Source organism: Cucurbita pepo, chromosome LG01 (genome assembly GCF_002806865.2).
Source record: "Cucurbita pepo subsp. pepo cultivar mu-cu-16 chromosome LG01, ASM280686v2, whole genome shotgun sequence".
Classification (NCBI taxonomy): Eukaryota; Viridiplantae; Streptophyta; class Magnoliopsida; order Cucurbitales; family Cucurbitaceae; genus Cucurbita; species Cucurbita pepo.
In genome coordinates, this window is record NC_036638.1 from 20,544,139 (window position 1) to 20,571,733 (window position 27,595).

The 27,595-nt window shown below is 35.3% G+C and overlaps 2 protein-coding genes, 1 long non-coding RNA gene and 1 pseudogene across 8 annotated transcripts; 1 reads left to right on the forward strand and 3 right to left on the reverse strand.

Moving 5' to 3' along the window:
* Window positions 1–2,204: 2,204 nt before the first annotated feature.
* LOC111798539 lies at window positions 2,205–3,029 on the reverse strand (annotated as a pseudogene).
* Window positions 3,030–3,470: 441 nt separating this feature from the next.
* On the reverse strand, window positions 3,471–8,400 carry LOC111798532 (protein RETICULATA-RELATED 5, chloroplastic-like). The gene is made up of 6 exons (XM_023681750.1): window positions 7,447–8,400; window positions 6,703–7,233; window positions 5,161–5,268; window positions 4,486–5,031; window positions 4,083–4,196; window positions 3,471–3,910 (listed from the first exon to the last, which is right to left on the reverse strand). The coding sequence occupies exons 1-6, from the start codon at window positions 8,299–8,301 to the stop codon at window positions 3,758–3,760; spliced, it is 2,307 nt and encodes a 768-aa protein (XP_023537518.1). The 5' UTR covers window positions 8,302–8,400; the 3' UTR covers window positions 3,471–3,757.
* A 2,022-nt stretch (window positions 8,401–10,422) lies between these two features.
* LOC111792137 lies at window positions 10,423–14,881 on the forward strand. Of its 6 annotated transcripts, none has more exons than XR_002814744.1 (8): window positions 10,423–10,510; window positions 10,764–11,851; window positions 11,928–12,748; window positions 12,864–12,986; window positions 13,094–13,329; window positions 14,063–14,240; window positions 14,307–14,457; window positions 14,558–14,881. It is a non-coding gene; the product is annotated as an uncharacterized LOC111792137 (long non-coding RNA). The 6 variants fall into 6 exon arrangements; XR_002814749.1 differs by having other exon boundaries at window positions 10,764–11,264; window positions 11,420–12,748; XR_002814746.1 differs by having other exon boundaries at window positions 10,764–10,923; window positions 11,126–12,748.
* A 5,931-nt stretch (window positions 14,882–20,812) lies between these two features.
* Window positions 20,813–25,716, reverse strand: LOC111797142. Its single transcript, XM_023680066.1, has 9 exons — window positions 25,492–25,716; window positions 24,462–24,650; window positions 23,676–23,743; window positions 22,536–22,589; window positions 21,979–22,233; window positions 21,817–21,879; window positions 21,399–21,467; window positions 21,255–21,300; window positions 20,813–21,061 (listed from the first exon to the last, which is right to left on the reverse strand). Exons 1-9 carry the CDS (start codon window positions 25,523–25,525, stop codon window positions 21,000–21,002), a joined length of 840 nt encoding a protein of 279 aa, XP_023535834.1. The 5' UTR covers window positions 25,526–25,716; the 3' UTR covers window positions 20,813–20,999.
* Between the last annotated feature and the right edge of the window lie 1,879 nt (window positions 25,717–27,595).

The window sequence follows — 27,595 nt, forward strand, 5'->3', positions numbered from 1 at the left end:
ACCATGGAGATGACTTCCCATTGGTCAGTTCCCGACGTATTTATAATCTTTATAATAAGGACATGTTCCAATATTTGCCTTAAAGCCCCTCATTCTTTTTTTATTTTCCTTTTCCTCCCCTTCCTGCTTTCCTTTCGCAGTGTGAAACATGACGTAAAACTCTCTTATGGACCTAATCAGTATTAACTTATTTTTAGAGATAAATCGCGAATATATCCAAATATTTGGGGGCGAAAAACGAAACGTGAAGAAAATAAAAATAGGGAAGATGCCGAATATTCGGATAAGTTCGAAAAACATCTTACTGGAAGCAGAGATTATACTTTTTGCCACGTGTACGGCCCGATGTGATTTGAGATCCAGGAAATTCTCGCGGCTTTTCTTTAGCCACTGGTGGAACCTGGAGATAGGACGTTTGATCAGAGAAAACGGACGGTCAAGATTCATCAGATCTGCCATTTGTGTAGGGCCCTATGAATGTCTGAATCTCTGATCTATGGGTGTTCGTGGGTTTCATGTTCTTCATTTTTCCCCCTTTTTTCTTTTAATAAAAAAATATCTCTTTTTCAAAAATGAAAATCAAATCGATTTTTTCAACGTTCTATATGTTTATTCAAAATTATATATAAAATAATAAAATTAGTTTTAAGTTGTATTAAAAATCTATAACAAATAAAATACATTATTGGTAAATATTAAATTTATATTCATATTTTCATATTTATTATATTAAAAGAGAAAAGTACAATTATAATGAAATTTATAACCCAGTAACCCAGTAGAAGGGGTTATGCGTTTCACGTGGAAGGTCTAAAAGCATTATAGAATAAAAAAAGCTGCTGCTGATTCATACACCACCTTAAAAAAAAAAAAAAAAAAACGTTTAACGGCCACTTATTTTATGAAATAATTAGAAGCAAAAAACATAATGTTGAACTGACCATATAATATAATTACAGCAAAATATAATATTAATGTGAGTTGGAGACAGTAATGGAATTCATACAAGGATCTACAGCTTTTTGCGTGACATTTAATTATTAAAAGATCAAAAGTGAAAATAATTCAAATTAAATGACATGATTTTGTTTCTTATCTTAATCTCTACGTAATTATATAATTAATATAGTTACAAAAAGATACTCCAAAAGGGAAATTTTAAAAAATAATTATTGGTGCAAAAAAGTATAAGATTGAGGTCATTTTGATAAAGCATCATATAAACAATATTTCAGCAATAAAAAAGTATACCTTAATTGGGTGAATAAAACATTTATTCAAAATCAATGGTGGGCCCACTTGGAAATTAAATACAACTTTAGAGCATCAATCAAATAGATATTAAAATAATAATAAAATGTGATGTGGAGAGAGACAAGTATATTTGATAATGTAAAGCACATATTCTCAGGCTTAGCTCCTCTCAGGAAAATGGAGATAAGTAACCAAAGCACTTTCGTGAGATATTTTTTTAAAAAGCATTAAAAGTCTTCTTTCAAAAGTAGTGATTGAAAATTACACGAAAAATGGATGTTATCTTTTGATTAAAAGAAAAAAAAAAATTAGTGTAAATTATTTGGGAGCTTCTGAATGAGTCGCATCAACAGTCCGCCATTATCTTATTGAGTCATTTTCAAGTGTTTTTATTTATTTATTTAATATTTAATCAAATCCAACTTGCTTATTTTATTTATTTAATATTCTGCCGAATTAATGGGCCGAGCCCAATATTATAATCTTATGGGCCTACATTGGCCCATATTGTCCATGACTGATCCAGCCCAGGTACATCCGATCTTTTTCCAACATAAATAATCCGACAAGCTTACGTTATATCGTGATATCTTATTCGATAGATATCATTTTCAATAAGCTCAAGGCTTAGTGTCTGTTTTTATCAAAGATTATTAGTAATGGACATTTTAAGTGCTACAAAATCACTATAAAAAAAAAAAAGTATTGCAGGGCAGTCGGCCATGTTAACGACAAAAGTGGGCATGGACACTGAAAGTGCCTTGTGTGGGGCAGAATTCAGATATGGCCATATCCCAAAAGGACGAGCTAGAGCTACTCAACAGAGATATTTGCAGATGCTACTCTTCTAATATCTAAAAATCAAGAACAAAGGCTCAGCGTTTCCAGGTGAACATGAATTCTTTGAATTCCGATTTTGTTAGCTTGGATTTAGTTGATGATCGAGCTACTTGGTTGAGAATTTTGGAACTATTTTATTATATCATTATTCAAAAGTAAGACATGGTACAGATTTACAGTAGCTAAACACAGATCATCAGAGTTGATGCTTAACCGATCAAGTTCTAGACTCTATACATGAACGAAATGGAAAACCTAGATCAACAACAATTTAAACTGGTTCCTGAGTTCTGTTGAAGAAACATACTGCGATCAGTTAGAAATTCCGCGATGAATCTATCTCGGCTGGTGAATCGTTCTCGGACTCACTTTCACGTTCACGATCTTGGGAGACTTTTGAGCATACCTGGGAACCTCGGCTCCAGTCTGAGCCTTATGCCATTTGAAAGCCCCCATTGGCACCAAATCCTTGGAGAATTCAAATTCTTCCTCTTCCTCTGAAGAAGAAAACAAAAGAAACAACGAGTTCGTTAGATTTGTCAAGAGAGGGAACGAATCGACTCAATCAGTGGCTAGATTTCAACACTTACGTTGACGAGCGAAGTCGTCGAAAATATTTTCGAGATCCGGAAGAACAATTTCTTCATTCTCTGCAAATGAAAAATCGTTTTGAGGATCTTGAAAGCGTTCTTGAAGCCAGTACTCACGAAACCACGGGGAGGACTGGATCAAATTCCACCACTGGTCAGAGAAATCCTCCACCGTCCTGTACGCCATGGGAACGAACAAGGGAGCATTAGGGTTCAACATCGAAACGGAAGACGAGGAGGTTCTTCGAGCAACCACATCCATAGCTACTGCTTGCGAAATCGAATCAAGGAGTTGCAGATGAAGTTTTATCCAGAGCTGGGGAAGAGATATATAAAACTAAAGGAATGAATTAGCACTCAGAGTTTGGTTATATTACGGAAATGACACTATAAAGGAATCCGGCCCAAGGTTTTGGAAAGTGAGTCTTCTCCGCCGGCCCAAAAACAGGTTGATTTCTTGACTACCCGACAAAACATGATATACCGCCACACGGTTTTCGCCCCCACATAGCTGTACGTCATCATTCTTATCCAAAACTGTGTACCCTTTTGTCTTTTCACTTTTTTAATTTTTTATTTTTACGGTTAAATTATAAAATTAATTTCTATCGTCTAATTATTAATACTAAATTTAATATTATCTGCCACATAAGAAGAACTATTTAAGAGTTGCGTGGACCAATCAGAAAATGACATGTCAAAAATGCTAATAAAAAGTGGAAATGATGACAGATGAGTATTTGCATACTGCATAGTATTACTTTTAAAAAAATGAAAATAGTATCAGTATTAAATGTTCTTCATTAATCACATCAATATTACTGTAAAATGCCTGTCACGTTACATCAGTTGATTTTGAAATAAACGAATAATATAATTCCTTTTTATTTATACTCTTCTAACTTCCATCAAAATTGCATTAAATGAACGACATTATGTAGCTTACAACACAATGGTGTATGAGAAAAATAGGCCCAGAGGATCAAATCGATATCTTTTCGTTCTCTTATGTGGCATCCGAATTTAATTTTACAAGTTATTTCGGATGCGTAATGAATGTTAAGAGTATCACCTTATTGGTTCTTGAGTTCATCGGTGCTTGCCTGAGTTGCCTCTTCGGTGACATTACTACATCCCAATGCTGCAGGATTTGGAGATTCTTGGACTTGGTTAGAGGGCGATTCTCGAGTTTGTAATCCTGTAGACCGTGCGAGATCGATCCATTGCTGCATATTTCAAAAGAGAGTTAAGTATCGAGCTAAGGTCGATAAAAATAAACCGTTACCGAAGTTTTCCGAGAAGGCAAAATGGTCAAATTGATGATTTTGAAGTTATCTAAGACATAAATATTTGACGTGGAAAGGCAGAAGATGGCTAGAAAATGGAAGCAAGACGCACCTGGGTACCCCAATAAGAGTTTAATGTTCGAGCAACAAATGAGACCATATTTACAAGCAGAATTTGAGAAGAAAATGCTTCAGAAAATCGATGCTCCACTATTCCAGCAATAATCTGCATTACAAGATTGTTCATCAGATGCTTGAAATGGATAAGATTAAGAAACAAGACTATAATAAAGAACTGAAACTGAAAACAAAACAAATGCAATGGTCAAATACAATTCTCAACAACTTATTCACACACTACATTTCTAATTTTCCACATTCAAATGCATCGCTGCATACACAAGTTCAATAGGTATATTTCAAAAAGAAACTAGAAAATGAGAATGAAATGAGTACTTCAAAGAACAGTTTATCATCATCAAAATATTTGAAGCATAAGCACATCTTCTGGCTACCTGATATCGTAGATTTGCTGATATTCCCAGAAAGCACCCATAAACCGCAGCTGTTTTAAGTATTGGAGATCTCTTATTTCGTTGTTTAGTCGCCAATGCTGGATTGAAGAATCGACGAGCAGAAAACAAAGCGTTTGAGGAAGCCACGGCCCCAATACTGGAAATAAATCCAACACTAGCAAGCTTTAAGCCACCAAAAACTACAGATGCGAACCTGTGACTCAGGTCCCAATTCTTTCCAGCAAGGTTCTTTTGAAAGGCATTATCTGGGATAGATCCAAGTAGACCTTGTAAAATATCAGTGCTTCCAGAAGCATCGAGGTCATCGGTAGAAAGGAATGCGAGGGTCGGTGCAGGGAGCCAGACAGTAAAAAAATCAACAACTGCACCTCTTAAGGTATCTGTAATAACGTAATCAAGTTCCAGGAAAAAGTTCTCTTTTCGCTTCTCATATTGTGCTATAAGAGTAGTTGTTAGCGAAATGGCTTCTTCTATTGCTAATCTATGCAAGAATTTAGGATCTGCCAACAATCTTTCCCTAAAACCCTGTGCCAAAATGAGGTGTAGTATGAATCAATGTAAAATTTTAGCAACATTTCTAATTTACCAGATGGTATTTGAATTTTGTATTGAACCATAAAACGAGAATTCAATTTTAGAAAGCAAATACTAAACCTGGAAACGATGCGTAAGCTCTGAAATTAGAGGATATTGCTCCAGATCAAAGAAGTTCTGTAATACTTCTGGTGATACTAAACCCAGATCCAGCCCTTTTTGGATATCCTGAAAGTATGCCATGATATCTATTGAGTAGAATATAGCATATATGTCGACCAATATTCCATTCTTTACAGCCAATTATTTAGAAAAACTCCTTTTGAGCGTTGGAGTTTCTGTATTCATTCTTATCAATGAAATTGTTGTTATGAAAAAAGAGAAGATAGAAAAAAGAGCAACCAGTCACAAAGCAAAGTTCAGATTAAATCATAAAATGTAACGAATGTCAAACGGGAAGAACGTAACCCAAATTATAGTGGCAACCAACATAGAATATGAACTATTGTACAAATTTCTGAATGCTCAAGGATCATGAAATGATTTCATTATAAAAAAATCATGAAATGATTCGGTCCAGTTGGTTAGAGGTAATACAAACTAGCCGGGGTACCACAGTCATGTTGAAGATTGTTGGGAGAGGAGTCCCACATCGGCTAATTAAGGGGTTCATCATGGGTTTATAAGTAGGAATACTATCTCCATTAGTACGAGGCCTTTTGGGGAAACCAAAAGCAAAGCCATAAGAACTTATGCTCAAAGTGGACAACTATTATGGAGATTCGTGGTTCTAACATGGTATCAGAGTCATGCCCTTAACTTAGCCATGTCAATAGAATCCTCAAATGTCAAATAAAGAAATTGTGAGCCTCGAACATGTAGTCAAAAGTGACTCAAGTATCGAACAAAGGGTGAACTTTGTTCGAGCTCAAGGTAGGTTCTATGGTGTACTTTGTTCGAGGGGAGGGGAGGATTATTGAGAATTGTTGGAAGAAGAGTCCCACATCAGCCTAATTAAGGGATTGATCATGGGTTTATAAGTAATGAATACTATCTCCATTGGTACGAGGCCTTTTGGGGAAACCAAAAGCAAAGCCATAAGAGCTTATGCTCAAAGTGGACAACCATTATGGAGATTCGTGGTTCTAACGTAGTATCAGAATCATGCCCTTAACTTAGCCATATCAATAGAATCTTCAAATGTCAAATAAAGAAATTGTGAACCTCGAAGATGTAGTCAAAAGTGACTCAAGTGTCGAACAAAGGGTGTACTTTGTTCGAGAGCTCCAGAGAAAGAGTCGAGCCTTGATTAAGGGGAAGCTGTTCGAGGGCTCCATAGGCCTCAAGGTAGGTTCTATGGTGTACTTTGTTCGAGGGGAGGATTGTTGAGAATTGTTGGAAGAAGAGTCCCACATCGGCCTAATTAAGGGGTTGGTCATGGGTTTATAAGTAATGAATACTATCTCCATTGGTATGAGGCCTTTTGGGGAAACCAAAAGCAAAGCCATGGAAGCTTATGCTTCAAGTGGATAATTTCAATTCGTGGTTCCTAACAAGTCATTCAAAAGAAAATCAACTTAATGTATAGTATGGTGCTCATATAGCATTTGCAATGGATAATAATATGGGAGAACCTTGAACGACCAACAAAGAAAAGCTAACCTGGGGAAGACCATCTCGCTTTCTTCCAGCTGCATTCATAACTCTAGCAATTTCAGCACGATCAAAACAGTTTCTGCTGCAGGGTCTGGCAGCAGAATACCACAAGAAATCTGCAACAGGAACTTCACCCTCTCTCCGCATTTGTTGTCTTTCGGGATCAAGTAAAACAACTATTTGGTTTTTCTTCGGTACCTTTCTTGAGATTCTTGCAGGCAGGCCAGTGCCTCTAGCTCCATAAGCAACATGGCTCGCACCTGTCACAACCACCAGCATACCAGTTCCTCCACCATCTGCCATGGCTTGTAGAATAATTTGTGACATAGCATATTCTTCAACTACTCTTGCTTGGGCAGATAAATATGAACTTGGACCAAAAGGACTGGACGGGTAAGAAGAATTCAGATCAACTGAAGCTCTACGTGATATAGCTGTGAATCCGGAGATGAAACCTGAACCAGCTGGCGGAGAAAATACTTTGCGATCGGCTTTTGAAAGCCCCCTAATACCCTCTGCTTGTACAGTTCTCAAAACCTATTGATATTGTCAAGATCATACATCAAAAACTTGCAAGAAGCTTGAACAAGACTAATAAGAGAACTGACAATGGAAGCACGCATGAACATTATCTACTTAGAGTTTAATTGGATAATCGATAGGCTAGCTTGTTTCTATTTGAATCGAGTCGTGTTATCTAAGCTTACGAAAAGTGAAGACAATGCATCCAGTTAGAATAAGATGAATTACCCTGAGAGGTAAACCGCAAGCAATAAGACGAACTCCGTTTTCACGACAGTAACTTAGAAGAGGTTCGTACTCCTGCCAGCGCTGTGGTGGCCAATGTAAGGTGTAAGACTTCAGAGTTTCCCCGTCGATCTTCCTGTCAATGTACTGGTTGAGCTGCTCCTGCAAATTGGAAGGAAACGCTTCTAGAGCCAGAGATAATACCCTTTCGCTTTCAGCACACCTTCTTTTCAAGTTTTTCACAATTTCAAGCTCCAATTCTTTATCGTCTCGAATCGGAACTTGTTCGGCTTCTCCTAAGTAGACGACCCGAGCATTCATTATCTTCTCCCATAATTTACTCTTGTCCTTCCCCACAGCTAAAGGCTCTCCGATGACAGTCGCATCGTAAATCCTCGAAGTAATTGATTCCTCCACAGGTGTCGAAGCTAGAGGCGGAGGCGGAGGCGGAGGCGATTTCACCGCCTCTAGCACCGGAATCGCTGTCTCTGGCGCCTTCTCTTCCGCTCTGACCACTGCTGATTGTAGAAACCGTGCGCCGATTGCAATTAATGGAACGCCAAGCACGGCTCGTCTCGTACTGAGTATTTGCACGGCTGATTTTTGCCCTACCTCATCGGAACACTCCGAATCTTCATGTGAAAACCGGACGCAATGAACATAAAAAGTTGAGCGGCTATTTTGCCTAATTGAAATTGCGCAGCTGTTTCTCCTTGTTGAAATTCCCCCAACAAATCGACACTCCGCAATCGAATTCCGCCGGAGAGAATCTGCCGGAGCAGCATCCCGTGACCGATGGACGGTAGAGCTCGCATGTACAGGTCCACCACTGAGGCCGCCATGGCTATGGAGCTTCATTTCGCGGTAAGGGTGTGGCAGCCCTGTCACTTCCACGTCGTCACAAAAGAGAACCGTGTAACCGACGAATTGAATTTCAGCCTCAAAATTATATTGCAATATTTTCAGCACATATTTGTTTTATCTTTGATATTTCTCCCGTTGCTTTATAAATTACAATAATTATTATAATTCAAGAATAGTTGAAAATTCTACAAAGAAAAAGTTGCGATTTCGATTTTTTACGGTTGAATCTGTTAGACTATACAAAATTAAAAATATCTATGAGATATATTAATTTTATTTATTAAAAATAGGTTAGTTTTAAATTAATACTAAATAGGTCAAAATGTAAATTAGGTTAGTATTGACATTAAAATAAATTTTAAAATAGCTTGAAATTACAAAATTAAACTTTTAATAAATATTTTAAATGGTGCAGTCAATTTATTATTATTATTATTTTTTAATTCCAATTCTAATCTTTCAAATAGCAATCACATATTAAAAAATAATCATAAAAATACACATCAAAGGTAACCACAAAATCCGTAAACCAAAAGTATGGGATATAGATGACAGGTAGATACAGAGTCAGTACATTGCGTGGTTTGAGTGAGAAGCTGCAGATTATTATTGTCATTTTCGGATTTATCTGGTCATTAGAACCGTAGAAGTCAGTGTCCTCTTATTAAAAAATAATAATAATAATTAGATTATGTTATTTATTATTTCATTTATAAAATTTAATTAATTAAAATTTACAATTTCATTAATATAAATAACACATATTTAATTGATTTGGAAATTTTCCTCCACAAAAAATTGTTATAAGTATTAGAAATTTATTAATTTTTTTTAATTCAACTATTGCCAGCTAAAGATTGTGTCATTAGTTGAAAAGTTGGTGTCTTATTAGGTCAAAATTGAGAGTGGGGTAGGATAGTTTAAATATTATAAAGTAGGTTAATTATTATATTTTTGTAATTAATTTCATCCAATAAGGGTTGTTAGTTAATTTTTTATAAATCAAATTATTAAAATAATTTTAACTAACTAAATTTTGATTTAATTTCTACTATAAATATTATGTTGCCCGTCAATACTAATAATTATTTTCAAACAAATAATTTATAACAAAAATAATTAAAAAGAGAAATAATAAAATAAATAAATGAAAGTTGAGATAAATAAATAATTAGAATATAATAATTAAAAAGAGAAATAATAAAATAAATAAATGAAAGTTGAGATAAATAAATAATTAGAATATATTATATTGACTTTGTTTGTCTCTCATTCTTTTCCATTTATACTCCCATTTTTTTTCTGACCCCAAATTGCAGACATTATATAAATACAGTTAAGAATATTTTTTTTAACTGCTATCACCATGATGGTTGAGAAGAAGTCTGCTCATTTAGAAAATGATTTTAGGCCATGAGGATTATTGAGTATGAGATTATTTAGAAAAATCTAAAACAAAGTTATTGGAGGTGGACAGTATCATGAGAGTTCATGCTTAAAGTGGAAAATATCATCCTAATCGTGATAATATTTTAATTATATATATATATATATATATATATATATATATATATATATATATATATATATATATATATAATAAAATAAAAATTTAATGTAATGATTATTTTGAAATAATTTTTTTTAATTCAATAATATTTAGAGGGGGACAATATTTAAAAATTTAATTAATGTATGAGCTTTTGTCTTTGTAACCGCCCTTTTCTATCGACAATACTCGGATCACCCATCCATTCGGACCCTTCCTTCGATTTTCATGGGGCCCGCAACAAGAACTCGTTGCACAATTTCTTTGGAAATTCCATCATGTGAGGATTTAAGTTTTTTTTTATTATTATTCCGTGGGGCAAGCGGGCTTTCTTCGGTCTAGCATCTTTTGGTTGGGGCCCACCCGGGTTAGACCGCTTGTTAAAAGGTTGTCAACATAGAGATTTCTATTCGGAATAGTGAAATGTGACAAATTTCCCTTATTGGGTACAGGCTTACCGGTTACATACAGCTGTGATAAGGGTAAAATCGTAGTTTCACGAACGTCTACTAAACTGCGTTGCATTCCCTCCATTTCCATTAATTGTTTCTATAGGTTTTCAAAAACTCTCCCGGCTTCCATATTTCTTTCTTCACTGTCACTTCCGTCGGCGAGAATTTCCGTTGAGTCTGACGATTTCTTATTCACCTTCCGGTGAGTTTTGTACAATTAGATTTTTCTTCAGCTATGTTTTTAAGCATATATGTTCATCCTCAACCTCTGTAATAACTCGCATTGTAACTCTACTGTTTTAGATAAGTTCTATTTGATCATTCGCTGAGGATAATTTGTTAAGCATTATTAGCATACAGCATGTATGTTTATTATCGATCGGAAACTGATTTTTAAGGCCTTTTACTTTTTCGTGGATTTTTCTTCAATCGCTGATGGCGGCGGTGGAAGGAAGACTGAGTCCTTTACTTTGCAGGAAAAAGCCCTACCTCCTTGGACGTAAGATGGCAGTGTGATCTCAAGGAATCTCGGAAAGAGTAAACAGGCTGGAGTTATGTACAATTAGATTTTTCTTCAGCTATGTTTTCAAGCATATTCGTTCATCCTCAACCTCTGTAATAACTCGCATTGCAACTCTTCTTGTTTTAGACAAGTTTTATTTGATCATTCGCTGAGGATAATTCGTTAAGCATTATTAGCGTACAGCATGTATGTTTATTATCGGTCGGAAACTGATTTTAAGGCCTTTTACTTTTTCGTGGATTTTCTTCAATCGCTGATGGCGGTGGAAGGAAGACTGAGTCCTTTACTTTGCAGGAAAAAGCCCTACCTCCTTGGACGTAAGATGGCAGTGTGATCTCAAGGAATCTTGGAAAGAGTAAACAGGCTGGAGTTATGTACAATTAAATTTTTCTTCAGCTATGTTTTCAAGCATATTCGTTCATCCTCAACCTCTGTAATAACTCGCATTGCAACTCTTATTGTTTTAGACGTACAGCATGTATGTTTATTATCGATCGGAAACTGATTTTTAAGGCCTTTTACTTTTTCGTGGATTTTTCTTCAATCGCTGATGGCGGTGGAAGGAAGACTGAGTCCTTTACTTTGCAGGAAAAAGGCCTACCTCCTTGGACGTAAAATGGAAGTGTGATCTCAAGGAATCTCGGAAAGAGTAAACAGGCTGGAGTTATTTTTGGTTGCTAGCACAACACAATGCAAAGAATGTCTTTCCGAACAATTGTTTGGTTTGCTTACCAGTACCTTTGCTGATCAACCTTTTATTTTCAAGAAATTTACGGTTCTCTTTTCTCTCATTTATGCGATATCAAATGGATATGTGATGCTTTAACTTCTCCAATAGGATTTCCGGCTTCGCAATTCTAATATGTACGAAATATCGATCCTGGTTTGCCTCTGTTTCTTATCAACTACAGTGTTAGGAAGTTTCATGGTGTATTTGAGGCTACTAGCCAAGGTGACCAGAATATTAGTCCATATGCTTGGACTGCTGATGGCATGGATTATACTCCATATTCTGCACAGGTATTTTATGCAAAACACTTACTGTATTGGAGATGTTTAGACTTGTATAAGATTGTTGGATGTTCATAATATTCAGGATCTCTTATTATTTTGTTGATGAGGTTAAAATTAAGACTGCGGATGCAGTGCCACCTCTTGTTGAAAGATCAGTTTAGGCCGTTCATTTCTGACAATTGTTATGAGCCAAAGCATTTTTTGGTTTGAACTGGACCAACGACAGATAAACAGGTTGATTGCTTTGTTTTCATCTTCACCTATCTTGGAGACTGTTTCCCATCGCAATGAGTGAGAAGTTTCTCTAAAGCTTTGCAAACTATCAATGTAAGAGAAGCCAGCAACAATAGTGAGGTATTTTCTTCAAATATAAATGTTGCTTGTCTAGATTCAAAGAAAAAGTGGAGATCCTAGTTCAAGGTCTCCCCTACAAATGCGAGAGAGGATGGTGAAAATTTAAGGAAACCAACATCTGAATTAAACCTTTCTAATTCAAATCATTCTGGCTACGAGTGGGAGGACCTTTCTTGTACATCACATTCTCCTGAAGAAGAAAGCAAGTCTTGTGAAGCTCCTTCCAATGGTTCTTGAAGACATAGTGAAATTGAAGAATGTCCATTGTTCAAATCAGGAAATGAAATATACTCTTCTTCCTATTCTGATGTCAAAGTTGAAGATGAAGAGTACAAGTCAGCGAGCTGCTTTGGAGGTGAAATGTTCCTTAGTCAAATCTTGAAGATGTAGCAGAAAATATCAAAGGCGATGCACTTTTCAAAAGCGACTAAGAGAATTTGTTAGAGGATAATCACGAGGACATTCAGACTCTTTGGATGAGAATAGGGAACAGTTGTTTAGGAGCTAATAAGGACGTGGTTTGAATTCTGATTGTCAGCTGTAGCTGAGGTACTTGGGCACCCCTTTTTGGTACTTATTTGTAAGTCTCCAGTATATGTACCTGTCTATGTTATTTTTTTCCTTCCTTGATGTATAAATGATGGTTTTCTTTTCACTAAAAAAGATACTAGCAGAAGTCAGAGAACTGAAGTTGTTACACGTAAAAACAAGTTCAGAAATCAACTTATTGCAGCAGGAGCTGGAATGAATCATTCCACGTGACGATGCTTCTTTGTTATAGACATTTGTAAGTGTATTCTCTTTAAATTGGAGTTCTGCTTATGTGTTTACGCCTCTTTTAAATTTCCATCTTCTTGATTTACCAAATTGTGGCTGAATTGTACTGTAATACAGGCTGGATCAAAAACTAAAATTCAAAGTTTAAAAAGCTGTTGCAAGATGTCAGGAAGTGGCATAAATGCTAATAAGAGCAGCATGGAAGGAAAATAGCTTCAGTCAACTAAAGAGATGCATGCAATGCTTGATGAATCTGTATTGATCGTGGGAGGTTTTGATGGTTCTTCTTTGTTATCAATTATGACTTGCTGGTATCCTTCCAGTGATATTATGGGATCTCTTCCTGCAATGAGGTCTGTGCATTCACATGTCTCAACAGCTAAACTTAAAATAGTGAAATTTATGTTCTTAGTGGTGTTAATGGAAAAGTAGGGTATGGTAATTGTTTGTGTTAGGAACCACGGATCTCCACCATGGTATAATATCGTCCACTTTGAGCATAGCTTTGCTTTGGGCTTCCCCAAAAGGCCTCATACCAATAGAGATGTATTCCTTTACTTATAAACCCACGACCATTCCCTAAATTAGCTAATGTGGGACTCACTCCCAACAATCCTCCCCTCGAACAAAGTACACTATAAGCCTCCCCTGAGGCTTATGGAGCTCTCGAACAGTCTCCCCTTAATCGAGGTTCGACTCCTTTCTCTGGAGCCCTCGAACAAAGTACACCCTTTGTTCGACACTTTAGTCACTTTTGACTACACCTTCAAGGCTCACAATTCTTTGTTCGATGTTTGAAGATTCTATTGTCATGGCTAAGTTTAGGGCATGGCTTTGATACCATGTTAGGAATAACGGATCTCCACAATGGTATGATATTGTCCACTTTGAGCATAAGCTCTCATGACTTTGCTTTGGGCTTCCCTAAAAGGCCTCATACCAATGGAGATGTATTCTTTTACTTATAAACTCACAATTAGATCATTCCCTAAATTAGCCAACTTGGACTCACTCCCAACAATCTTGATTTTTTTTTTTTTTTTTTTTTTTTTNTGGTTATGACATTGCAATTTTTCTTATTTATAGTTGAATAATATAGTTTAGCGGCCCATCAGTGGGTTCGTCGACCTTCATTGAATCAAAAGAAGGAAGTTTGGCTGGAGTATCCTTAAATCATAAAATTTTTGCAATTGGTGGTGGAAATGGAGTTGAATGCTTCTCAGACGCTCGAAGGTGGATCCAAGCGCCATCCATGAGACATGAGGTATCTTTCTGTCTTTTAGAATGTATCATCACAAACGCTAGATGAGAGTTTGAAACTTTAACTTAGAGAAAAGGCTATTGAAGTCTCAACCAATGGGAATTGCTGCTTGGTGTCTCTGAAGCAAGGAAACGGTGTTGCGAAATTCAAGACTATTGTTCTTAGCTTCTCCCATTAGTTTATGCTTCGGTGGTCTATAAACATGGAACTCTCGGAAAGGGTACGTCATTTCAGTCGTTGTATCCATATAAAACAACTTATTTCATGATTGAAAGTAATTTTTCATTCTTATGCCAAGCTTTTAAACCTGTATCTCGCAGGTGGTGTGTTACAAAGAGGACCGAGTTTGGGGGTTAGTCAACCCCACAGCATTTGGCAAAAGATGCTTTTTCTCTGCCGTCGTTTTGTAAGTTGAGCAATTTATGGGCGTTTGGGGAACTAGTATTATGCATTATGTTAACGAAAAGTAAATAATGTACGTAAGAAACTAAAAATATTGATGTGAATTGTCGTAAAAAGTTAGGTAAGGATCGCGATGGATGAGGGGAGAAGCTTAATGGACTGTTTGTTTGCAGGCTTGTAGCTATTCTCCTTTCTAGGGATTATCAAGTTTATGCAAAACTGTACCTCACACTATTGAGGACATATTCTATTTATATTGGCAAAGGATTAACTAATAGATCCGATTTCATAGGAAACTAACGAAGTAAGCCTATTCTTATGGCATGACTAACTTCAAGCTATTCTAATGGATTGACCAATTCTAACAGTCCCCTTCAATCCCAACAAGTCTTGTACATGTTGAGATTGTTACAATGTGTAGTAAAAGGAGTTTTAGACAGTGGTTTTGTCAGGATATCAGCTACTTGATCACTTGATGAAATGAACCGAACTTCCATTGCTTTACGTGCTACTTGTTCTCGAACAAAATGAAAATCAACTTCAATATGTTTCGTTCTAGCATGAAATACTGGATTTGAAGTTAAATATGTAGCTCCGAGGTTGTCACACCAGAGGCGAGGAGCCTTTGATTGATACACGCCCAGTTCCTTCAGTAATGACTTGATCCAAATCATTTCTGCAGTAAGATTCGCAATGGCCTTGTATTCTGCTTCGGTGCTTGATCTTGACACTGTAGCCTGTTTTCTGGAACTCCATGAGATTAGATTTGCTCCAAGAAATACAGCAAAGCCGCTAGTTGAACGTCGATCATCGGGACAACCAGCCCAATCAGCATCAGAAAACCCCGACAACATCATGGTTGATTTCTGAATTTTCACTCCTAATGCTAGTGTGCCTTTAACATAACGAAGAATTCTCTTCACAGCACCCCAATGAGCATCAGTAGGTGTATGAAGATATTGACACACTTTATTGACAGCAAATGCCAAATCAGGCCTAGTCATTGTCAAATATTGTAGTGCTCCCACTGTACTTCTGTATTTGAATTGTTCTTCAGCTGATAAGGGTATTCCTTGTTCTCTGAATAATTTTTCAGCAGAACCCATTGGTGTAGACATAGGTTTGCATTTTTCCATGTTTACTCTTTTCAACAAATCTAAGGCATATCGTCTCTGTGACAGTATGATACCATCTCGTGTTTTCTTGACTTCAATACCCAGAAAATACTCAAGACCACCCAAATCTTTTACTGCAAAATCTATTTTCAATTTCTGAATCAACCTTTCGGTTGCTTGATCAGAGGAGCTCACAATAATTATATCATCAACATAGATGAGCATATAGATAGTTATCTCTCTGTTTTTGAGAATAAAAAGAGATGAATCAGCTACTGAAGCCTTGAAGCCTAACTCAATAAGTTTTCCAGTCAACCTTGAATGCCAAGCTTTTGGGGCTTGTTTCAGGCCATAAAGGGCTTTCTTGAGCTTGCATATGTAATTCTTTGGTTTGGCTGAGTCTTGAAATCCTGGTGGTTGTCGCATGTACACTTCCTCTTTCAGAATTCCATGCAAAAATGCATTTTGGATATCAACTTGTCTCATATTCCAGCCCTTGGTTACTGCTAGCGAAAGAATGACCCTGATTGTTGACGGTTTGATCACAGGGCTAAAAGTATCAGTGTAATCAACACCAAATCTTTGCTTGAATCCTTTGGCAACTAATCTTGCTTTTAATCTTTCAACTGACCCATCTGCTTTTCTTTTCACTTTATACACCCATTTACTATCAATGAGATTTATTCCAGGTTTGGGTGGAACTAGATCCCAAGTGGCATTTCGTTTTAGCGCTGAGAGCTCATCATTCATTGCTCCTCTCCATCTTGGATGTTGCATGGCTTCCTGCAGGTTTCGAGGTTCAGTAGCAGTCTCTATGATCGGAGTTGTGATAGTTACAGCGCTTGCGAATTTTCTTGAGGTTTCTGAATATCTGATAGTTCCATCAGTGAATTGTTTAGCTTGTACAATGTTATTTCTCAACCTTGTTCGCATTGGATGTTGACTAGCTGCTTCAGTTGGTTGATCAGACACATGTTCATGAGTTTGGTTTTGAGCATTGATCGAACTGCTCTCAGCTTCATATTCTGCAATTTCCTCTGAACTTCTTGTATTATCTGCAGAAGATAAGCTGACACCAGACAAGTTGTCACTAGCAATATTATCAGTTTGACCATCATTCATATGGGAATTACTAACAACTGGTTCAATATCTGTAAGAGCATTTTCAGTGTAAAAACTAGCAAGTTTGGCTAAGGCTGGAAGTAGAACAGGATGATGTGGATTTGTGGTTTTGTTTGGTGGCTTAGATTCTTCAAAAGGAAAAATATTTTCATCGAAAACCACGTCTCTAGAGATGTAAATACGTCCTGTACTTCTATTTAAGCATTTATATCCCTTATGAGAAGAACTATAACCCAAGAATATACATCTAGTAGTTCTGAAACTCAGTTTCTTGTTGTTGTAAGGCCTTAAATTAGGCCAGCAAGCACAGCCAAACACCCTAAGCATGGAGTAGTCTGGACTTTTACCAAACAATTTATGAAGTGGTGTGTCTTGTTGTATGGTTCGGCTGGGCATTCTATTTATAAGAAAGCAAGCTGTGTTGAAAGCTTCATCCCAGTAGGATAGAGGCATGTTGGCTTGAGCGAGTAAAGCAAGGCCAGTTTCTACAATGTGTCTGTGTTTTCTTTCGACTAACCCATTCTGCTGGTGTGTGTGAGGACAGGAGATATGATGTTCAATGCCTGTGGATTTGAAATAATTGTGTAACCGATGGTATTCACCCCCCCAATCTGATTGGACGGAGCGAATTTTGGTATTTAGCATAGTTTCAACATGTTTTTGAAATTGAAGGAACACAGACTCAACATCAGATTTGCATCTCAGAAAGTAAATCCAAACATAACGACTAAAATCATCAACAAAGGAAACATAATATTTGGAATTATTTACTGACGCAATGGATGGACCCCATACATCAGTGTGAATTAATTGAAGGGGTGCTGTAGATACATGCTGAGAAGAACCAAATGGCAATTGATGTGCTTTCCCTAATTGACAAGCATTACAAATTGAGGAAGAGGGAATATTAGTATCTATAGCTAAATTATTATCTTGTAGAATTCTAATGGTAATTGGAGATGCAGGGTGCCCTAGCCTTCTGTGCCATTGTTCTTTCGAAAGTTTGGCTGTCAGCAAGGCTTGACTGAAATTATGCGGTAGAACGTATAGGCCATTCTTACATCTACCGTGGAGCAGGAGTTTCTTCGTGACTCGGTCCTTAACCAAAAAATAGTTTGGGTGAAATTCTACAACAGCATTATTATCAGATGCTAGTCTTTGTACTGAAATTAGGTGCTTATTGATTTTAGGAACATATAGGATATGTTTCAGAACAAGAGATGAACCAGAAATTAATGAATTCCCAATATGAGAGATAGACAAACCTGCGCCATTTGCAACCTGAATTTGGTCGGTGCCAGTGTAGCGTTCTCTGGTGGTAAGCCTCTCTAGGTCATTGGTGATATGATCTGTGGCTCCAGTGTCAACATACCAGTTTGTGTCACTAGTGTATCCACTTGTTGCCAAAGCTGCTTGTTTGAGATTATTTTCGGCTTGATATGCCTGATCAAATCTGTGCCAGCATTGCAAAGCATCGTGATTGGGCTTACCACAAATCTGACAGACAATGCCTGAGCTGCTTTGTGTCTTTGATGGTTGACGTCCAGGATTGTTCACAGTACGCCTTGATTGTCCATGACCACTATTTAACTGACGACTACGACCGCGACTACCTCGACCTCCNAAAAAAAAAAAAAAAAAAAAAAAAAAAAAAAAAAAAAAAAAAAAAAAAAAAAAAAAAAAAATCCAGTGTCACTATGAGGTGGGATATTTTCTTACTACTGTTTATACTTAATTGCATTCTAGACTCTCAAATCACTTTAATTACTAGCGATGTAATCTTAAATGAGTAATACTATTTTGTTTTGTTTGAAGATATAATTTTTTGTGGGTTTAATAAATAGGCATGGTTGAAGAGGTTGGAGCACTGGAATGTGAAATCAAGGTTTTGTCAAGCAGAGGCGTGAAGGTTTGTGACTTTCTCCGATAACTACTTCGTAATTTCCTTATTAAGATATTTTAGAGAGTAAAAAAAAAGGTTACTTCGAGAAATTTTATTGAGGAGATTTAAAGAATTTGTTAGAGAGAGAACGACCGGTTGGCTAGAGACAAATAATTTAGACAGTTATTTTAATTAGAAAAAAGGTTGAAGCTTCAGAGGGGGATGGAAAGAAAATATTTGGGGGAGGATATAATTTGGAAAGCAAGATATATAAGAGCGAGAAAGAAAAGGGAGAAAAAATCACATGAAGGGAAACTAAGTCTTAGAGTGAAGGAATATCTATAGTGTTTTATAAAATCATAGGTAAACAATTCTAACTTTTAAAATAGTAGCTAAATTCTATTTTTTGTTTCTTCAACTAGAATAAAATTGTAATTAAACTTTTAAACTTTATAGAAAAATTAAAAGTTAGAAAGATTATCAAAAACATTTTTTTTTATATAAATGAATTCAAAGTTGAGAGAATTACAATTTGAACTATCCTCAGCTTTGCTCACGTGGAAGATTGAAAGATGATAGTTTTTATTAGTTTAATTTTTTTGTTAAAAATAAAACAAATGGTTTCAGATAATCTATTTGTTTTTATATTTTTTTACTTTTGGATTCTTAATATAAAAATTGATAAATCGGGACTTTTGGGTTATTTATGCTATAGAAATTTGATAGATCGTGTAGCTAAGGCTGACTGATAATCTTCTTATTTCTTTCTTTCTTTCTTTTTTTATTTTTTTATTTTTTTATTTTTTTATTTTTTTATATATATATATATTTTTTATGCATACTTCCTCACCATTTCTATAATATACAAATCCATCTAAATGCTTAGCCAAATTTTAAAAAATGTTTTTGAAATTTGAAAAATAAAACTAGTTTTTGAAATTTGGCATTGCTTTTAATTATTTTTAAAATATGGATATCAATGAACATGTGTGTAATTAGTGTTTATATGCTATTATTTAAAAAAATAAATAAGGATTCAATTTGATAACTATTTTTTGGTGTTTAAAAAATAAGACTAACTATTCCCATTAATTGGTTATCCATTTTTTACCTATATTTTCAAAATTAGAATATTAGTTTTAAAAAACCTTTTAGAAAGATGAACCAAAAAATAAATAACTTTTTAAACTAAATACCAAAATCTTATTTGATAATTATTTCATTTTTTTAAAATTAAATTTATAAATACTTCGATTTTCTAGTTTTGTCTTTACTTTTTAAGTTTCTAGTTTTGTTTTTAAACTTGTTTTTAAGAACCAAATCTAGCTTTCAAAATTTATTTGATTTTAAAATTTAATCAAGAATTCAATTTTTTCCTTAGATACCCCTGATAATTTGGGAATAAAAACTTAAGTTTTAAAAATCAAAACAAAAAACAAAAAACTAAATGATTATCAAATGTGGCCAAATGGTTTAATAAATGGTTTTATTATGGAAGTCATGAAAATAAACACATTTTTTTATTAAAAAAACATACGGTAGTCAATAAAAGCTATTAACATGTTCTCTTTCGAGCTTCTCTTTTTAACAAACGTCCCCTTTCTACGTCACTTTGTCCTAAAATTTTAAAACTTATCTACCACCCCAATGTTTCTCTCCATAACCTTCCCATTCTAAGTACTTTTATCCCATAATTTTTTCTTTCCCGCGATCTTCAAGAAGAAAATGGTATCATACTTATTTTCCTTTAAAATTTTAAAAACACAAAAATCTAAAGGATTTTGATAAACATGTCTAATTTTTGTTAATGAAAATAAAACAATAAATAGATTAAAAAACATTATCAAAGACAATACCTCTCCTTTTTAATTATAAAATGATTTACCCTGCTGCTTTCAAACATGGATTGGTCATATAAGATGGTGAGCCACCCTACTAATATGATGTGGACCAATTTGGACTCCGACCGTTTGTTTCCAAAAACTGAGGCAGCCGGTGGCCGTCTCTTTATTAGTAACTATCACATACAAATAACTATAATAAAAGAGAGGAAAGAAATTAAAGAAATCTTTTATCAAAAAGATAAATTAAAGAAATCAATCCACAAAAAAAGTATAGGTACCAGGTTGATTAAACCCTCGTTGTCTAAACCACGTTCCGGTAGAGAGACAGTAGACAAAAAAGAATGACGGAAATCAGAAATCTGCAAACCTTGATCTTCAAAAAGATTTATAAGGATCATCACCTGATTCCATGGAACGCTGGCAAGACAGCAATCAGCGGGTCGCCATAGCCAACAGCTTCTGCAAACCATTAATAAAATTTCAGTAAACTTCAGGTTGAACTAGTTAAGACTTTGAGGAACGCCATAAATATAGTAAGATTTTACACTTCCACATTTTCTAAAAATAAGAGTATCAAACCAACTGATTTTCAATCTTGAGATATCTTGTAACACTTTCTTAATAGTCTGAATAGACAGAATATCGTACGTACCTCCTTCCTTGAAGAGAACCCTCAATACTTCTCCATCCACATTTGACTGCTCAACAATGAATTGAGGGTGAAAATTAGCATTACCATCGATGGATGTTATAGAGGTCTCGAACAAAAATATTGCATCAAAAGGTTCACACGTACCTTTACAGGAAGTTCAGTGCCAAACTGATCGACGTATCCAATTACTTGTCCTTCCTTTATTACATCATTCTGTGCATGACAAAAGCCGCCAATTCATAAACTAATGTGATGTGCTTAAAATTGACACAAATGTAACACTAAAATTGGGAAATAAGGTTCTGAAAAGTCGTAAACATGTTAGGATGACTGAGGTTAGTTAGATCATTAATGGGCCTGGTAGTCCATAGTTAAATGGGCCGGGTTGTGTTCCAGTCAATCTAAAGAACTGAACAAGCAGGTAAAAAAAAAAAAAAACTTTCTTATTATTCGATCCGGACTATCCAAGGTTTTCTAATTAAAGTCACTAGATCCTCTTCCCGTAGTTCAACAGTTTGAAAGTTAAAATGTCATTGAAGATAAGCAGGCTTGAAAGCAATACCTCTTTGCAGATCGGAGGCTGCTTTTTTCCTTTTATTGTTCTGCCCGTTAGGAATGATCCAACCTAATGAAAGCAAGAGCCAAATTATAATTATTAGGATTTCTCAGATTTTGCAGTTCTTTTTAGATTACACAGAACCTTACACATTAATGCATCACATACCGTAGGAGAAGAAACCAGAACATATCCTTTTATTCCAGATGCCTCCAAAGCTGCTAGCTTCAACGACTTCTCCACGGGAACATTGGTAAAAGGAGTTGTCTTCTCTGGAGAAGGTTTCAGAGGTTCTGGTGCAGTAGCAGCTGACTCAACCATGGGTTCAGAAGGAATCGGCGGAGGGACTGTTGGAGAAATGGCAGACAGAGGAGCTTTTACGACTCCAAGATTCCGCTTCAAATGCATTTCAAACTCTCCAACCTGTAGTAGATAGCGGAAGGTTAGTCAATACATGTATAAATTGACTCACCTACAACTTTATGTCCCTGAAACTTAGTCCAAGGCCAAGCAAAGTGATTCAAACAACCGCAAAATCAAGAATTTTTTCGTTGGTTGAACAACCATGTGATGTATATCAATATAATATACAAGAGTCTCTCGTACAATGTTCCTTTCATTCTCATGAAAATCATGATATTACGTGAAGAATAATCTGAAAAAACTATTCACGTGGCTGTTCAAATAAAAAAGAAACATTGTACGAAATTGGAGTTTCAATACACCTTTAGTTTTAGTTCAGCAATCTCGGTTTCATCACAGACCTCCAGCACCAATGCCTGGTGATTTCAAAGAGTAAATAAGTTAGTTAAATTCACACGGATAGAATGACATATCCAAAGAAAACATTACAATTAATCAACTTTCATTTGAACCCAAAAAAAAACAAACAAACAAAGAACTTCATGGGAGTGTTGGTGAAACTTGACAACCCCAAGTCACTAAAGTGTATAAAAGAAAGAAAGGAAAGAAGGCCCAAGTGACGCAAATATTTGAGTAAGAAAATTTACTCGTGAAACTGAGGATTTACATTTCATTTTAAAAAGATAAACACTTTTTTTTTTTCTTGTTGGTTGAGATTAATCAGGACCTGAGGCAAAAATATGAATACAAGTGATGTAAATATTTCAAAGTGTGAAGAAAATTATTCCCGTCATAGTAAGAAAAAATAGCTTAAAGTGATGATGCATCAATCTTGATGAAGAGAGGAGACAGACTTCAATGAAAAATTGGCTGGTGCAGATATTTTGGAGGAAGAGATGCCGGCACCTTGGAAATTCTGGATATGAAGTCGACAGAGGTAGATTTATCTTTGAGTTCTCCTTTGTTGGACTAGATTCTCCAAAAACAATGAAGACAAGGGGTTTCTCGATCTAACTGGATACTACCGAAAGTTTGTGGCCAACCATAGTACTGTCGCATTTAACAACAGTTGTTGACAAATATTTTTGGCTGCAATGAGCACAACGGGCTTTTGAAACATTGAATTAGGCCATGGTGAATGTTCCGGTGTTAGGCCTTCTAGATTTTACACAGCCTACGGTTGTCCTTTGCAAAGCACTGACAAATACACTCACAAGTAAAAGAAGAAAACATTTCTCTGAAACATTGGGAATAATTCCAAGGCCTATTATGTTTCAGCAGGTGGCTATGACACTCTAATTCTGTACCATATTGCAAGGTCTATAACATGCGTATATAAACCATGAAGGAGAAGCTCATAACATGTAAATTTCAGTAACTTTCACGAAAAAAGAAGTTTCAGATGAAGTTCTAATGTTTACTAATGAAAAGGGATGCCCAATGAAAAGTGCCTTCTTTTCATGAGGAAACAAACAGAAACAGAAGATTAAGTTTGAACTCACTTCAAGTCCATCAGGAAAAGTTGCATTCGCTGCAGGCTTTTTCTGCGCTGAACCTCGGAGTACACTATCTGTCAGTAACACGTAGAAGGTATAAAAGCCAATAACGAATGTGACTGGATAGTTCAATCAATGCCTATCCATATTTTCAGTGGAAAATGTATAGAACGATTAATAATGATAGTTTGAAGAGAAATATAATTGTAAAGTTACAATTAAGAAACCAAAATAGCTCAACACAGATGAAACACATGCACTACTCGTGCATAATTAAGACATCTTTGATAGGGGAATTTTAATCATTTGGTAATGCCACATCAACTAAGGGGAATTTTAAATTTTCTGCATGGGTTGCTTAGAATGGGGACCGATAGCCCTAGAATAAGGAATCATTTTGGGGCTGAGAGAGAATTCCTGCACAAAAAGGGAAGTAAGAAACAAGGGTTGGCAGGGAGAGTTGGATTTGGGAGACAGCATGACTTGAATTTCTTTCTGATACGTGTCCTTAAAACCAGATTATACATCTACCTTTCTTCTTAATGCAATAGAAATATGGTCATTATTTTACCCAACTGAGCCTAGACGAATGAGTTTATAAATTAAAAAAGATGATGCATAACTATCAAACAAATTACTACATCAATAGCTAGCATTAAAAAAGCATAATATTTGCAGGAACACTTGCTACTGTAATGGATAAGAACAGCTAACGCATGTACAGTCAGAGGAAGAACGGACTTTAATCACAGGACACAACCATACTGAAACTTCAAGGACAGTAAAGCTTACCGTTGGGTTTAGCAGTTTCAGAAACGTCTGGCGTCTTTGTGCACAATACCACCGTTCTCTTCTGGTTTGTTGGAATATAGATTGGCTTGCCAAAAACTGATAGTCCTTGAATGCACGACTTTTTAATATTACACACAGAAATTTTACTTGGTTTCTCAATTAACTGCAGACGTGAACCACCTGCAAAATCTGAAATCACACAGAATAAAATACACATTTTAGATTCTCGTGGTGAGCGATTACTTAAGCTAATCTGTGACAAATAAAGTGAAAAATCGGGAAAACTAAAGAAGAAGAATAGAAGTGTGATGTAATTCCGGAGATACAATGAAGTTTATCTCTACGTTATGTATCCTGGAAACAGATGGTGACAATAAGCGCGGCAATCAATTTTGAACGGTTTGTTTTTTTAAAAATAAAACAAAACAAGGAAGCGTAAAAATGTTTGAATCTCAAGAACCTCACTAAAATGCGATATCGAACCTTTTCTTCACAATTTTCTTCCTCAGACCGCTGATAACCGAAGGCCGAAAGCAAACCACTATCTCTAAATCCACAAAACTAAATTGCTAAATAAGGTATGCTGCCAGCGACCATACCAAGACTACCTAAAGAGAATTCAAGAGAGGCATATCCTCTTCTATAACTAATCATAAAGGATTTCTTTCACAACACAGAGAATTACATACAATGACTGAAGAAAATCCTACGCCGTCGATTATCATATCTCAAAATAACTAAACAATCAAACAAATCGTACACTAGATCTGGAAATGCTACACTATACTCCATTTCTAAAATGAAAATTCACCGTTGGAGGAGCTCGGCTCACTCGTAAATCAACATTGCAATTATACTCAATCAACATCAAACATACAATAATCAGCTTTCAAATTAACATTACAGAAAAGGAGGAAAAGCTCGCGACAGTCAATAAAAGTCTAAATCACTGCACAAAGCAACCAGACAAGTGGAACAAACGAAAATTACATACAAGGACATTGATAGGGAGAAAGAGAGAACGACTTACAGTGAAAAGATCGAAGCGTAACGGAGGACTCCATGGAGGAGGGTGAGAGATGAACTCGAACTCAGCGGAGGAAGAGACAGAAAGTAGAGAAAACAAAGAGCAGAGAAAAGCTGCAAAGTTGTGCGGAGATGCGGAGGCAAACTCGAGAGAGAAAAAAGGAGTTATAGAGTTGTGAATTGTGATTCGCGCCCTTCGAAGTTGTTAAGCTTTGATGTTTCCGCTCATTTTCATTAGTTTCTCCGTTTATCTGAGCTTCTTCCCTCATAGCCGAGTAATAATCAGGTGCCTGCGGCCACAGGGTCTTAATATGTATCCTCAGGCCGCAACTGAGATCCGATTCGGCCCAGGTTTCAAAAGCCCATTTCGAACTATTGGGCTACGACGAAAATCAAATCCACAAAATTTATAAATATTTTTTCTTTATTGTTTTAAAATTTCAACTTACCAACAGAAAGGTTTAACTTAGGATTATTGCAATTTTTATTATCATTTTCTATCCACTGTAATATATATATATATATATATATATATATAAATATTGTTTTAATTTCAATTTTAAATACAAAAATCGAAATACATTGTTTGATAAATTAATTTAGGTTCGATATTTTAATTACATTTAGGTCCATGCATAATTTAAAATATTATATAAGTTAATTATTTAACATATTATATAATAATTAATTCTGTATATATACATGCATGTATTAAAAATATTTTAAAATAAGTGCTCCATTCCTTTTTTTGTTTCACATTCTTATTGGACATTGATTGCATCCCAAGGCAAGTCCGCTAATTTAAGAATGATCATGGGTTCATAATCAAATAATACTATCTTTCAGTCGTGTTAGACAATGTTAGGTATTTTAAGGAAATTTAAAACAAAGTTTTGAGCATTATATTCAGAACAGACAATATCATATCATGGTAGAGAGTCGTGTTCATCTAACATGACATTAGAGTCATGTCAATATAATACTCAAATATCGAACAAAAGTATTGTGAGTCTTAAAGGCATAGTAAAAAATGACCAAACTCCAAAAGAAAATGAGTCTAGCATCGGTAAAGGACGGTTTGAGGAAAAAAAAATGGTGAGAGAAAAATAATTATTAAAAAGAAGAAAAAGAAAGTGAGAGGCAATTTCAAGAAGTAAACTGGGAAGTTGGGTGGTCCAACTCCAATTCATTTAACGACTTGTCGATGTGCTTGACAATTAATTAATTTTTTTTTTTTTTAATTTTAATTTTTGTTCAAAGTCAGTAACAAACTTGACCAAACTTTGGTTAATGCGATTGTGGTTCGCCAATCCATTTCTCAACCTTCCACTTCCTTTTTCACCATGCCTTTCACTTGCTTCCTTTCAAAGACTCTCAACGGTCCTCACACAATTCACCGCCATATCTTTACCTTTTATCCATCACAATGTGCCTCAATTTTTTAAGGTAAAGAAAAAAAATCAAAATGAATTGCAGTAAAAAATACAAAATATATATATTATTTAAACACTTTATATTATTAAGATATATTATTTTCTAAAAAAATCAGAATCTCTTTTTGGCATTTTATTTATTTATTATTTTTACGAAAATTGAAACGTGGGGGTTGGATTGTCATTCCGAAAAACAGTTACGAATGGAAACAGAAAATTCGAAGGAAAATAAAAAGGCAAAAAAATAATTATCCCTTAAATTGTAAGAAAATCGGAAAAATTCGTAAATGAAAGTGAAGCTTTTCTATTTTGACGTTGACATAAATCAAATAATTGCACATTGGTTCGTTATATTTATTTGACTTTATAAAATATTTGATACTATCTTTAAAATTAGGCTATTAAATTCATTGGCCTTCTTGTTCTTCCCCGAAAAAAATAGTTGATTTTAATTCCTACCTCAAATTCAATTATTTCTTCTGTTCAACATACTTATTGGTTACCTAATTCGAGACATTTTTTTTTCCATAAATAAAAAATCTCATTATATATTTTTTAAAAGTTATTGAATTTGCCCGAAAGAAATCCTTTTCCATCCCGAACATTTTAACTCTCAATAATTAGAGGAACGATAGTAAAAAATATTAATTAAAAGTAATATAAAATGGCAAAAAA

What these genes read in the sequence shown, in the direction of transcription:
- LOC111798532 (XM_023681750.1), bottom strand. Translation starts at nt 8,301, where the DNA reads ATGAAGCTCCATAGCCATGGCGGCCTCAGTGGTGGACCTGTACATGCG. An exon ending in CTTGCGGTTTACCTCTCAGG is followed by an intron (nt 7,234 to 7,446) that starts GTAATTCATCTT and finishes CAATATCAATAG; the next exon opens with GTTTTGAGAACTGTACAAGC. An exon ending in CAGCAAATCTACGATATCAG is followed by an intron (nt 4,197 to 4,485) that starts GTAGCCAGAAGA and finishes CTTGTAATGCAG; the next exon opens with ATTATTGCTGGAATAGTGGA.
- LOC111797142 (XM_023680066.1), bottom strand. Translation starts at nt 25,525, where the DNA reads ATGGAGTCCTCCGTTACGCTTCGATCTTTTCACT. An exon ending in TGAAACTGCTAAACCCAACG is followed by an intron (nt 23,744 to 24,461) that starts GTAAGCTTTACT and finishes TGTTACTGACAG; the next exon opens with ATAGTGTACTCCGAGGTTCA. An exon ending in GGTTCTCTTCAAGGAAGGAG is followed by an intron (nt 21,062 to 21,254) that starts GTACGTACGATA and finishes AATGGTTTGCAG; the next exon opens with AAGCTGTTGGCTATGGCGAC.